The sequence below is a fragment of the Pelophylax lessonae genome (genome assembly GCF_965119305.1).
Source record: "Pelophylax lessonae genome assembly, chromosome: 11".
Classification (NCBI taxonomy): domain Eukaryota; kingdom Metazoa; phylum Chordata; class Amphibia; order Anura; family Ranidae; genus Pelophylax; species Pelophylax lessonae.
Genome location: NC_138778.1, coordinates 23,416,203 through 23,429,918, shown reverse-complemented (window position 1 = coordinate 23,429,918; position 13,716 = coordinate 23,416,203). Strand labels below are relative to the sequence as shown.

Below are 13,716 nucleotides of genomic sequence, written 5' to 3'. Positions count from 1 at the left end.
TAGGGTGTGGAATTCCTTACTGCTTCTTATAACTCAACATGTGCAAAACAACTGCGCCAATTTTGTTGTAACTAAAGCCAACACTCCGCCCTAATCGCTTTGGCGGGTGGGTACAGGTGGGAACTCAAACACAGACGTCATGGCATTTGAGTCTCCTGGACATATAAAATTTGGTGCATAAACCTAACAGATTTGGGTGGCCCAACTATAAAAAATAAGGCCAGCCACCAACCTGCAAACTGACTTTAAAGAAGAACTCCGATCAAACTAAATAAAAAGCAAAAGCAGGGGGGCCAATCCTAAAAGAGCGGTCATACAAAAAATAGAACTCTATGATGTTATGCATTAATATGTCTGAGTGATTTAATCCGCTAGCATCTATCCAAAAAGAAAACGTCCAATTTGGGTGGCCTGGCCATTTAGGAAAACTACTGGATACACAAAGCTTTAATGTCACATGCCAATGAAGTCATTTGTATTTTTGTTTGAATCCCACTTAAAGGTGAACTTTTATTGCCACATCAAAGTGTGCAGGTGGCGGTCTTTGCGTCCACCCTGATGCATCAGTCGCTGAGTTTTGAGGAAACGTAAAGAGGTGCGAGCTGAAAGCGCCGGAGTCAATGAATCATTAACGAGCTGTCTGGATTACAGAATTTGCCGCTCTGTGCATTGCCTTACCTCATCCCGCATATAAATGCATACGGCGACGCTTCCAGGAGGAACCTCGTCCAAACACACCCTGCAAAACACAAACAGCCGTAAACCTCAAAAAACGCAGACAGCATCACTTCATATTTTCAACACAGAGCCAGGAACGTTACCAAAACTTGACAAAATATCAAGTTTATTCAAAATGGAGGTGCAAAGAATGCTGACCAACAGGAACCAATCAGAATTCAGCAGTGGTTAGATCAGTGAAAATTTTGGGTAAAAATAATAAAATTAACTGTTAGGTAATCATACCTGGTATAAATAGCGACATATTACATTGCACTTTAAAGAACAGAATTGTGAGACCGGCTTCGGTCGGACAGGGAGCTGTATACACGAGCCGAACGTTGGCCTGTTCTCGCTGAACTGACTCTTTCTGGCCAATGTGTACCCGGCATTGCACAGGTTTGTTAGCATAGGTGTTAGGATGGGAAGGGGACAGTTTTAAGGCTAATTAGGTGTAAGCTGGAATTCAACTTTCAATTAAAAACCAAACACCTTCTCCCATCCAAATGCAGTAATTTCCACCAGGGATAAGCGGATAAAATTAAAGGTATTTAGATTGCACATATTTTACTCCCAAAAGGCTTTTTTTGATGCGTAAGAGGATCTCCCCCCACGCCATAAATGTAAAATAGAACAAGGAGACTTCCTACATATGGTATGGTCCTGTACTAAGGTTAGACCCTTTTGCTCAGCAGTGACTGCCTTTATCTCAGAAGCCTTTGGAGCTCCCTAATATTTGTGACCCTAAAATGGTGCCTTCTGGGTGTGTTTGACGATGCTGAATTTTCTTACCAAGACCAAAGTGTTTCTATGCCTACTCCTTTACTATGCCTGAAAAATAGTTGTATTATATTGGATTCGGTCTGAACCCTTAGACCCCGTTCACACTGGGGCGATCCGACTTGCCGGGGCGACCTCACAGATCGCGGTGCGGCTGGCACGGACTTTATAACATTGAAGTCAATGCAGGTCGCTCCGGGTCGCCCCAATGAAGCTCCAGACTCTTTTTCTAAGTCGGAGCGACTTGTGTCGCTCCTATTAGAACGGGTCCACAGCTTCTCTATAGGAGGCGACCTAAGGCGACCTGTCAGGCGACCAGGTCGCCCCAGTGTGAACCGGCTCTCACATAGGTATTTATGGAAACGCCTAATCATTTAAAACATTCCATTATATAAGCGAACTTCTAAAGCCCCGTACACACGCACAGATTGTTGGCCGTAAATTGTCGGCCAACGTCCGGTCGGCCGATTGTAGGCTTGTTAGTATGATGCTTCCGACAACCAACTGCGAATTTTCGGCTGAAAAAAATCTGGTGTGCGGGCTATAAAATTTTTGTTGGCCAACAGAACGGCCGATTGTTCCTCAGTCAGTACAGATTTCAAAAATCAGATGAGCAAGACTGGGCATGCTCAGAGAAGAAAAAACACACGGAAAGTAAACCAGCACATGACATCACTTCTGAAGTTGGTTTTTGTTGGCCAACAAAAGTCCAGTGCAAGTCTAGAGCACATTTCAACCAACAAACAACACGGGACAAAAGACGGCCGATCGGTCGGCAAACAATCTGTGCGTGTGTACGGGGCTTTAGACTAGGGAGTGTCCAGCAAAGTTTACCAAAATCTGGGATCCTTGGTTAGACTCACAAGATACAAGTGACTCTTTGCTTTGTTTGATAACCAACCATAACCATGACATTAACTGATAATGTACTGGTGACAACGCTCAGGATGTCTTGGTGCGTTCAGGATTAAACTAGATATTTCATGTAGTGATCGACCGATATCGTTTTTTCATTGGCGATACTGATACCGATATTTTGGTCATCGCGTATTGGTATCAGCCGATATCTGCCGATATTTTCGCAGTTTAAAAATTTTTTAAATTTTTTTTTACTTTACAGGTACTCTTGTGGAGGAATCTGGGGGTCTAAAAAGACCCCTCCTCTGCACTTAAAAGCATTCAAAACGCCAAGTTGGCTGTTTTGAATGCTGTCATTTTTTTTAATCTGGCGCCAGTACCTGGAACTTCCGGAAGTGATGTCATGACATCACTTCCGGGTTTTTGCATGGAGACCCGATCAGAGCCAAATGCGGCTTTGGGCAGGTCTGCGGCGGCCATGCAGGCTGGTTGCCCGGGTCTCCTAGTGGGATGGGAGACCCGGGTGAGCCGCGGAAGGCGGCGGGAGAGGGGGAGAGACACGTCCCCTCCCACTCCTTGTAATGACAGCCGAGCGGCTTCTCAGCCGCATTGATTGTCATTACAAGACAGCCGACCGTCTGCTATGGATGCCGGTACCGGGGTGATGCCTCTAGCTGCAGGCATCACTCCGATACAAGCACTTTCCGAAATATCGGTAACCTCCGGGGCCGATTCCGATATATCGGGAAAAGTGCATATCGGCCCTCGGTCGATCCCTAATTTCATGTGTCTTTTATGGCTTTCCATGAGTGGGAAGCAAGTCTTTAGACATACTATGTACTACTCTGGTTTACGTTTTTTCCTTTAACATTCGGTATGGTAACTATTGTCAGATGCATACTCCTGCAATTCTTTCAATCTCTTTGAATATGTATTGCTGTCGCATATTTTTTGATTGTCAAGATGTATTTCTATACTTGTTATATGGATATTATGGATGCATCTTGAACCGGTTTCTATAAACAAGTGAAAAAAAAACAAAATACCCAAGATAGAACATTCTAGGATCTTACTTAGTTAGAGGGAAAGAGACCAGGACATCCCAGAGTGTCTTGGTGCATTGAAATTCATCTTGCAGCCTCGTCCCATCTTCCAACTGCAAGGCTACCCGAACTTTCTGAAACAAAACAGAACAAGAGTGTTATTTCATGCAGCCTATTTTTCATTAGGTGCTAAATAGAATCCTGTGCTCCTTACCTTAGCTGAAAAGAACACTAGCGCTTTATTTTTACAACCTTTTGGCTTGGCAGTGCATAGATTATGTACATATTGATGTTAATCAATCAGATTAAGTCCCAGTTCACACTGTGAAAACGTGCAATTCAGTGCCGGTTCCCACATCGCATCTAAAATCGCACACTGACATCTCCGAACTGCTGGGGGCGTCAACGTAAAGTTAATGACACCCCCAGATCAGCTCGCAGATCGTAGTGCGAACTGTAAAATGGTGCAGGAATCGGATCGCATAGGTGTGAAAAAATAGGGTCCTGCACCATTTTGGTGCGAATGTGATGCAGCCACACAGTTTGTATGGCTGAATTTGCATTGCACAGACATCGCATGTGATCTGCACAGCAATGTGGTGTGAACCACATGCAATGTCTGTGACCAGCCCTAACTTCACTTGAGTCTGACCACTGAAAGATTTGTGAATGCTTTATGTTGCAACTTTCCTTTTTGTATTTATTTTGCACAAAAATTATTATATTATTATTATAATAGAGGGTCAGTGAAGCACCTCACTATATAAAGGGTGACAGTATGGTTTTATAAATCAGATAAAGGTTAGGAGAGACCTGCTTGTGAGAGCTTACGATCTGAAAGAGAAGAGCAAGTCACACAAAGGGAAATGAGGGGGGGAATGAGTTGATGGAGAAAGTAAAAGTTCAGTTGTTAAAGGATAACTTTACCTTTGCAGGTAAAAAATGTGCATTTATTATTTTTGTGGGAGGAGCCTGGAAAGCATTGCACCAGCGTTCAGATGACACCATGCAGGTCTCCTTTACACTGACAGTGTATCAGCTTATATGTACAGGTAAGTCGATACTCGCTAACAGGAAGACTCCATGAACCATCACAGCGCCATGGTAGTTCATTGAGAACTACAAGCCCACAGCTGTTAAGGATGTTGGGGCTTGTAGTTCATTCATACACACAGAGCCCCGCACGACCGCGCTGATTTCAAACAGTGACAGCTAGCACAGGGAACTTCTCCCCGTACTGCTGCTACAGGGAAGGGGGCAGCAGACGGCGGCTGCAGCATTGGGAATATGTTATATGATCCCCCCTAAAATGGGGTGGAACATGTAACATTTTCCCAAAGGTGAACTAATCCTTTAAGTAAAGACAGCATAGGACTTTCCTAAAGAGTTTTAGGGATCGACCAAAGGGAACAGAGTAAGAGATAGCGGGAGAGACTGGGGTAGGGAGTTCCAGAGGATGGGAGAGGCTCTGGAGAAGTTTTGGAGGTAAGCATGGGGGGAGGTTACAAGGAAACTATAGAGCAGGAGGTATTGGGAGGAGTGACAGGACTGTTTGGGTGATATTTTGAGACAAGGTAGGTGATTTAGCTTGGAGCAGATTTGTGGATGGCTTTGTATGTCATTCTTAGGTTATTGAAATGTATTCCTTGGGTGAGTGAAAGCCAGTGGAGGGACTGGCAAGAGGAGGGGTGGATGCTGAGCGGCTGTTAAGGTGGATGAGTCCTGCTGGCAGCAGCATTCAGGGTAGACTGAAGAGGGGACAGCCTGTGTAGAGGTAGGCCAATGAAGAGGGAGCTGCGATAGTCGAAGCGATGGCTTGGATTTGTTGCCTTCCTATCAGCCATTACATGGTGGCTTAAACAGCCAGATGGGGGGTTTAGAAGGGGCATCCAGACTGTACTGGAAATCTGGATAACAAAACTCCCTGGGTTTCACAGCTGAAAAACAGCTGCAGTTTTGCTTTTAGTTGCTGACAAGTTAATTTATGGCGGTCACTTTCATATAAATCTTTAAAACTGAAAAAAATAAAAATAAAAAAAAGAAGGACTATACAGTAACTTCCATATATTTTAAATTATTTGCTATCCTGCTGGTAATGGAAGCCCTTCTTTGAGTTATAAAGGCACTCAAATTTATCAACACTGAGACCCCATTCACACTAGCGCGACTTGGTCGCCTGACAAGTCACGGTGGGTTGCCTGCCATAGATTAGCACAGGACCCGTTCTAATAGGAGCGACACAAGTCACTCCGACTTAGAAAAAGGGTCCTGTACTACTTTGGGGCGACCTGGAGGCGACCTGCATTGACTTCAATGATATGAAGTCCGTGTATGTCGCGCCAAGGTCGAGGTGCATGCTGTGCACCGCGACTTCACAGGTCGCCCCAGGAAATCGGGTCGCCCCTGTGTGAACTGGGTCTGAACCTACCTACAACTTTTATTTGCCAAACCTGATCCTGTGCATTTTTTAATTTTGTTTGCTTTTTATAACATCCCTCTTTTCTTTTTATACTTTTTCAAACACCAAATTTTATGATTTACAAATAAAAACATCTCATGCATGACAAAGAATTCCCAGAACACTATGGGTTATCTAAAGAGAAAGCATAGCAGACACTGCCTGCCTGAGGGCTCCCTTTGTCTGCTCACAACGCCAGACTGAGTTTTTCTAGAAGGAATGCATCACACTCGTCCAATTACTTTCTGTTCTGTAAAAGGTGGAGTGCCCTCAGCAAAGCTGATATAGTGGACCATATGAAAAGAAACAAAAAACAAACAAGGAAGGATATGGGGCAAAAGTTGGGACTTTAAGGGTACCGTCAATGACCAATAATAATTGTCTTCTAGAAGAAACTAGTACAGTATATTTTATATATAAACATTTATTTTATTAAACAAAAATAAAGAAAAAAACAGGAGAAACAAATCCACATACAAAAAGACATTAACCACTTTACCTCCGCCCACAGTAATATTACTGCGGCAGAGTGGCTCGTTATCGTCTGACGACGTAGTACTACGTCGTCAGACACTCCCCCTTCTGGGCGGCGCTTGCGCGCCGCCGGAGGCTCGCTCCCGCTGTTTTCGGTCACAGCGGGAGTCGGGCCAGGGGAAGGGCAGCGGCGATCGCCGCCGCTCATCCCCGATCGTTGGGGATCTAGTGTGGAGATCCGCCCGCCTGTCTAAACACAAGCGGGCGGATCTCCCAAGTGACAGGGAGTGACAGATCGGAGTGTTCAGCATAGCTGGACATCCGATCTGTCCTTCTGTCACATAGTCACCTCCCCCCCCACACGTCAGTAAGCACCAGGCATACATTAACCCCTCCCTCTCCAATAAAATTAACCCCTTCCCTGCCAGTGTCATTTTTACAGTAACAGTGCATATTTATAGCACTGATTACTGCAGTAATGTCACTGGTACCCCCAAAAGTGTCAAAAATGTCAGTCAAGGGTCCGATCTGTCCGCCGCAATGTTGCAGTACATCGCAGATCGCCGCCATTACGCGTTAAAAAAAAAAACACCAAAAATGACAGAAATCTTTCCCTTTGTTAGTAAACGCTATAACTTTTGCGCAAACCCAATCAAAATACGCTTATTGTGATTTTTTTTACCAAACATGGGTAGCAGAAAACAAATTAGCCAAAAATGTAAAAAAAAATTGGTTTTTACATCTTTTTTGGGGGGAATTTCATATAAAAAAAAATGTTAAAAATATTGTTATTTTTTCAAAATAAACGCTTTTTTTTGTTTATAGCGCAAAAAGTAAAAATCGCACAGGTGATCAAATACCACCAAAAGAAAGCTCTGTTTGTGGGAAAAAAAGGACGTAAATTTAGTTTGGGTACGGCGTCGCACAACCGCGCAATTGTCAGTTAAATTCGCACAGCGCCGAATCGCAAAAAGTGGCCCGGACGTAAGACAGCAAAATCCTCCGGTGGTAAAGTGGTTAAGGGCAAATATTAGTCCAAGTAAAAAAGCAGATCAATAAAGCTGTAACCAACAAGTGGCAAACCAAGTCCCCCAGGTGGGCATGGATGGCCCATAATTAGGCCCATAATTATAATTTGGGCCGTCCATGCCCACCTGGGGGACTTGGTTTGCCACTTGTCGGTTCTATCAGCCTGCCTATCTACAAGCAGCCTCACAGGTGGGAATATTCGTGTTGCTTTGATCTTCGTGTCCATATGATATACTTGTTTATTTTTGCACTCTGGTGCAGCTGTGTATGGTAGCCAATCAGCTTCTAACTTCAGCTTCTTCAATTAAGCTTTGACAAAAAAAACTGGAACCTGATTGGTTTCTATGCAGAACTACACCAGATTTTGCAATCTCCAGTTTTAGTAAACAAATCCCCGCTGTCTTTGTGAACAAATCCAGCTCCCTATAGAGTCTGATCTGCACACAGCATGACCTCAACCCTAATGGACACCTTTGGGATGAAACACAAAACTGATTGTAAGCACTTTACGACCCCCTATTGTAGCTTTACTGTTACAGGGCAGCCACTGTGCACAGGAACACACACACATATACATACATATACATACATAATATATATATATATATATATATATATATATATATATATATATATATATATATATATATATACGCACACACACACATATTATTATATATATATATATACATATATATATATATATATATATATATATATACATACACACACGCACACACACACATATTATTATATATATATAATATAATAATATGTGTGCGTGTGTGTATATATATATATATATATATATATATATATATATATATATATATATATATATATATATATATATATATATATATATATAATAATAATAATAATAATATGTGTGTGCGCGTATATATATATATATATATATATATATATATATATATATATATATATATATATATATATATACGCACACACACACATATTATTATATATACATATATATATATATATATATATATATATATATATACATACACACACGCACACATATTATTATATATATATATATATACACATATATACACACACACACACACACACACACAGGGGCCCAGAGACAGCAGAACACAAGTGAACTGGATAGGAGGAGTGACGGGGGCAGCATACAGAGGAACCAATCTCCTCCATTTTCCTCCTGCAGCTACAGGAGGAAAAAGGAGGACAGTGATTTCTCTACATGCTGCCCCCCTGCCGCCCCTCCTATCCAGGTGTACAGGGGAGCCGCACAGGCCCCCTGGAGCATGGGGCCCGGTTGCAATTGCAACCCCTGTAGTTACGCCCCTGGGGGCTAAGCTAATCCAACAAAATCTTCATTTCATCTACAAACATTCTTTATCTCTAAATAGAAAAATCAAACAGACAGGATGCAGAAGACACCTCACCGAACATTCGGCTCCAGCACGCTGGGTTGAGCAGCTCACCATCTCCAGTTTGGCATTGTTGGGAAGGTTTGCAAATCGCCATTGAAGAGAAAGATCCAGCACTGTCCTCTGAAACCTGAAAAGAATCGGCTCAGGTTATGGTGCTAGAAATAAGCAAACTGCACAAAATAAATAAATAAATCTGAACTCACTTTAAGTTATACTCTCTGGGGTTGAAATTCTGTTTCTTGCAGACCTCTTCCAGCACCTGCCATTATAAAACACACAGACGCCAAACATTACTGATCTGCAACTCATCAACACCGGAAGATTTGTTACTGCTAAAAGGAAGCAAAAAAGATGACTCTGAATTAATCACATGGACAATTACCAAATATTGGTGAAACCTCAAGGAGTGGGGAAATTACTTCCAAACAGAGCTATTTAATGAATGAATAAGTGTCATTGAAGCAGCACATCAGTGCTGGAATAACTATAAACAAATACTTCTATTATGTGCAATCAAGCACCAGTTGCAGGCCGTATAGTGATACAACCGCTGAATCATACATTGGCAAAGTTATTAAAGCAGTTGTATCCCCCCCAAAAAAAAAAAACCCTGCAGGACAATGGCATATTGTGCTAGTATGCATCGCATACTAGCACATTATGAAATACTTACCTTAGAACGAAGCCCCGACACCGCTGAGGCAGCTGACATCTTCCCTCTGCGTCTCTTCCGGGTTCGGCGGCTCCGACGCTGTGAGTGGCCAGAGCCACGATGACGTCACTCCCACGGGAGTTCACTTTCCGGAAAAGAGCTCTGAAGGTCTGGCAAGATTACGCCGGACCTTCAGAGTGCATGCGCCACTGGTGTCAGCGGCTGCATGCAGGATGAATACCTCCTAAACCGTGCAGGTTTAGGAGATATTAATTTTACCTACAGGTAATCCTTATTATAGACTTACCTGTAGGTAAAAAATTAAAAAGCAGAGTATACTACCACTTTAAGGATCACCATGAATGTACAGCCAAGGGAGAACACCCAATTCCATGGGGGCAACACCCAATTCCATGGGACAACACCAAATTCGATGGGGGCAACACCCAATTCCATGGGGCAACACCCAATTCCATGGGGCAACACCCAATTCAATGGGGGCAACACCCAATTCCATGGGGCAACACCAAATTCCATGGGACAAATTCCATGGGACAACACCAAATTCCGTTGGGACAAATTCCATGGGACAAATTCCATGGGACAACACCAAATTCCATGGGACAAATTCCATGGGAAAAATTCCATGGGGCAACACCAAATTCCTTGGGGCAACACCAAATTCCTTGGGGCAACACCAAATTCCATGGGACAAATTCCATGGGACAACACCAAATTCCATGGGACAAATTCCATGGGACAAATTCCATGGGACAACACCAAATTCCATGGGACAAATTCCATGGGGCAAATTCCATGGGGCAACACCGAATTCCATGGGGCAACACCGAATTCCATGGGGCAACACCGAATTCCATGGGGCAACACCGAATTCCATGGGGCAACACCGAATTCCATGGGGCAACACCGAATTCCATGGGGCAACACCGAATTCCATGGGGCAACATCAAATTCCATGGGGCAACATCAAATTCCATGGGGCAACACCGAATTCCATGGGACAACACCAAATTCCATGGGACATACGGTTATCCAACAATGTTAACTACAGCTTATAACTATACAGCCGTGGTCAAATGTATTGAGAAGGACACAAAGTCTGCTGCTTCAGTGTTTTTAGATCTTTTGGTCAGATGTTACTATGGTGGCCTTTCTTTATCAAGACCTCTGCAATTCTCCCTGGCATGCCGTCAATCAACTTCTGGGCCACATCCTGACCGATGGCGGTCCGTTCTTCCATAATTAACGCTTGGAGTTTGCTAGAATTTGTTTTTTTTTTTTGTTCACTCGCCTTTTGAGAATTGATCATGAGTTCTTAATAGGATTAAGGTCTGGGGAGTTCCTAGGCCATGGACCCAAAATGTCCATGTTTTGTTCCCCAAGCCACTTGGTTATCACGTTGGCCTTACGGCAAGTTGCTCCGTCATGCTGGAAAAGGCCATTGTTCCTCACCAAACTGTTCATGGATGGTTGGGAGAAGTTGCTCTCAGAAGATGTTTTTGTACTTTTCTTTTTTCATGTTCTTAGACAAAATTGTGAGTGATCCCCTCCCTTGGCTGAGAAGGAACCCCACCCATGAATGGTCTCAGGATGCGTGACACAGGACTGATGGTAGCGCTCCCCTTTTCTTCTCCAGACAAGGTTTTTTCCCGATGCTCCAAACAATCAGAAAGGGGATTCATCAGAGAAAATGACTTTACCCCCCAATCCTCAGCTGTCCAATCCCAGGATATTTTGCAGAATATAAAAGTCTGTCCCTGATGTCGCTCTTGGAGAGAAGAGGCTTCTTTGCTGCCCTTCGTCACCAGGCCATCCTCCAAATACAAGGCAAGTGGTTAAAGCGGAGCTCCACCCAAAAGGGAAATTCCACTTTAACCACTTGCCATCAGAGTCCCCATCAGCATTCCCCCCCACCATATATCAGAGTGCCCATTAGCATTCCCACCCCCTCACATCAGAGTCCCCATTGCATTCCCACCCCCTCACATCAGAGTCCCCATTGCATTCCCACCCCCTCACATCAGAGTCCTCATCAGCAACCCCCCCCCCCCTTTGCATCAGACTCCACATTAGCATTCCTTCCCACCCCCCTCACATCAGAGTCCCCATCAGCATCACAACCTTCTTACATCAGGGTCCCCATCAGCATCCCCCTCCCTCCTTACATCAGAGTCCACATCAGCATCCCCTCCCTCCTTACATCAGAGTCCCCATCAGCATCCCCCTCCCTCCTTACATCAGGGTCCCGACATCAGCATCCCCCCCCCCTTACATCAGGGTCCCGACATCAGCATCCCCTCCCTCCTTACATCAGAGTCCCCATCAGCATCCCCTCCCTCCTTACATCAGAGTCCCCATCAGCATCCCCCTCCCTCCTTACATCAGGGTCCCGACATCAGCATCCCCTCCCCCCCCTTACATCAGGGTCCCCATCAGCATCCCCTCCTCCTTACATCAGAGTCCCCATCAGCATCCCCTCCCTCCTTACATCAGAGTCCCCATCAGCATCCCCTCCCTCCTTACATCAGGGTTCCGACATCAGCATCCCCCCCCCTCCTTACATCAGGGTCCCCATCAGCATCCCCCCTCCTTACATCAGAGTCCCCATCAGCATCCCCTCCCTCCTTACATCAGGGTTCCGACATCAGCATCCCCTCCCTCCTTACATCAAGGTTCCGACATCAGCATCCCCCCCCCTCCTTACATCAGGGTCCCCATCAGCATCCCCCTCTCCTTACATCAGGGTCCCCATCAGCATCCCCCTCTCCTTACATCAGGGTCCCCATCAGCATCCCCCTCTCCTTACATCAGGGTCCCCATCAGCATCCCCCTCTCCTTACATCAGGGTCCCCATCAGCATCCCCCTCTCCTTACATCAGGGTTCCCATCAGCATCCCCCTCTCCTTACATCAGGGTCCCCATCAGCATCCCCCTCTCCTTACATCAGAGTCCCCATCAGCATCCTCTCCCCCCCCTCCTTACATCAGAGTCCCCATCAGCATCCCCCCTGCATCAGAATCCCCATCAGTATTCCCCCCTCACATCAGAGTCCCCATCAGCATTCCCCCCCCCGACCTCTGAGTCCCCATCAGCATCCCCCCTTACATCAAAGTCCCCATCAGCATCCCCCCCCGCTACATCATAGTCCCCATCTGCACATCCCCCCCTTCCGTTACATCAAAGTCCCCATAAGGCATTCCCCCTCCCCCCCTTAAATCAGAGTCCCCATCAGCATCACTCCCCCTTACATCAGAGTCCCCCTTTACATCCAAGTTCCCAATGGAGTATTCTTTACAGTGGAGTCCCCCCTTAGACTCCATCCTTACATCACAGTTCCCATTGGAGTACTCCTAACATCAGAGCCCCCCCCATTGTAAAGTGTGTGTTTAAATGCAACAGCCTAAAATGAGCCCCTAGAGCAGGAAAGGGGGATTTACTTTTCCATGGTGCCCCCATGGGGGAGATTTCGGCTCACTTCCTGTACCAATCACCCAACAGGAAGTGAGGGGAAACCTACCACAGGCACACCGACAAACATTTAGTAGGAAAGAAAAGCTGTCAGACCTCCCACCACCACCCTCATTGCTGTCTGTGTCTTCTCACTTTCTATCCCACTGACAATGTTGTCACCAGGACAGGAAGTGAGGGGAAATCTCTCCAGTGGAGTCCTGAGAAGCAATAAACACCAGACAGGGGCTGTATCCTTCCCCTCACCCACCCAGAACTAAAAGCAGGAGCTGCATCTGGATATAGATGTACATTTATTATACACATAGGAAGGATGACACAGAACATCTGCACTCCCCCCGGGCCTATGTCAGGGGTTGTCACCCTCTGTGTGGTGAGTACAGGGTGGTGTGTCCTCTCCCCTCCCCCAGCTCCCCCCACCTGTAACAGAGGGGTCCCGGCTGTCACTTTCACCACCTGCCGCCTTCCATTGGGAGCCAACACCGTCACCCCGGCACCGCTGGCCGCCATACTGGCTGACGCTGCGCAAGCTTTCAAGTAACTTTATTGAAACGGCAACATCCAGACAGAGCGGAGCACCAGACACACGGGAGAGCTGCTGCGCTGCCATCGGTTGCCCTGACACCGAAACCCCGCCCAGGGCACGCCCCCTGGACGCCTTAATCACGCCCACTGCTTCCCCGAAATACTCAGGACTCTCCTAATCCCGCCCAGTGCTTGCCCACTGCATGGCTGAAACCCCGCCCCCCGCATCTCTACCTCTCCTATTAGCAGAGCCGAGCTATGGTAATC

General features: G+C 45.6%; 1 protein-coding gene across 1 annotated transcript in view; it reads right to left on the bottom strand.

Annotated features, from left to right (window-relative positions):
• The window catches only part of ASPSCR1 (ASPSCR1 tether for SLC2A4, UBX domain containing), a 90,920-nt gene extending 77,423 nt beyond the window's left edge, over nt 1-13,497 (bottom strand). The window contains exons 1-5 of the mRNA XM_082272914.1: nt 13,345-13,497; nt 8,987-9,042; nt 8,796-8,910; nt 3,429-3,532; nt 679-739 (exon numbers count right to left, since the gene is read on the bottom strand). Coding sequence (XP_082129040.1) covers nt 679-739; nt 3,429-3,532; nt 8,796-8,910; nt 8,987-9,042; nt 13,345-13,434 — 426 coding nt within the window. The 5' untranslated portion in view covers nt 13,435-13,497. The remainder of the gene's footprint in view (nt 1-678; nt 740-3,428; nt 3,533-8,795; nt 8,911-8,986; nt 9,043-13,344) is intronic.
• Nucleotides 13,498-13,716: the final 219 nt, after the last annotated feature.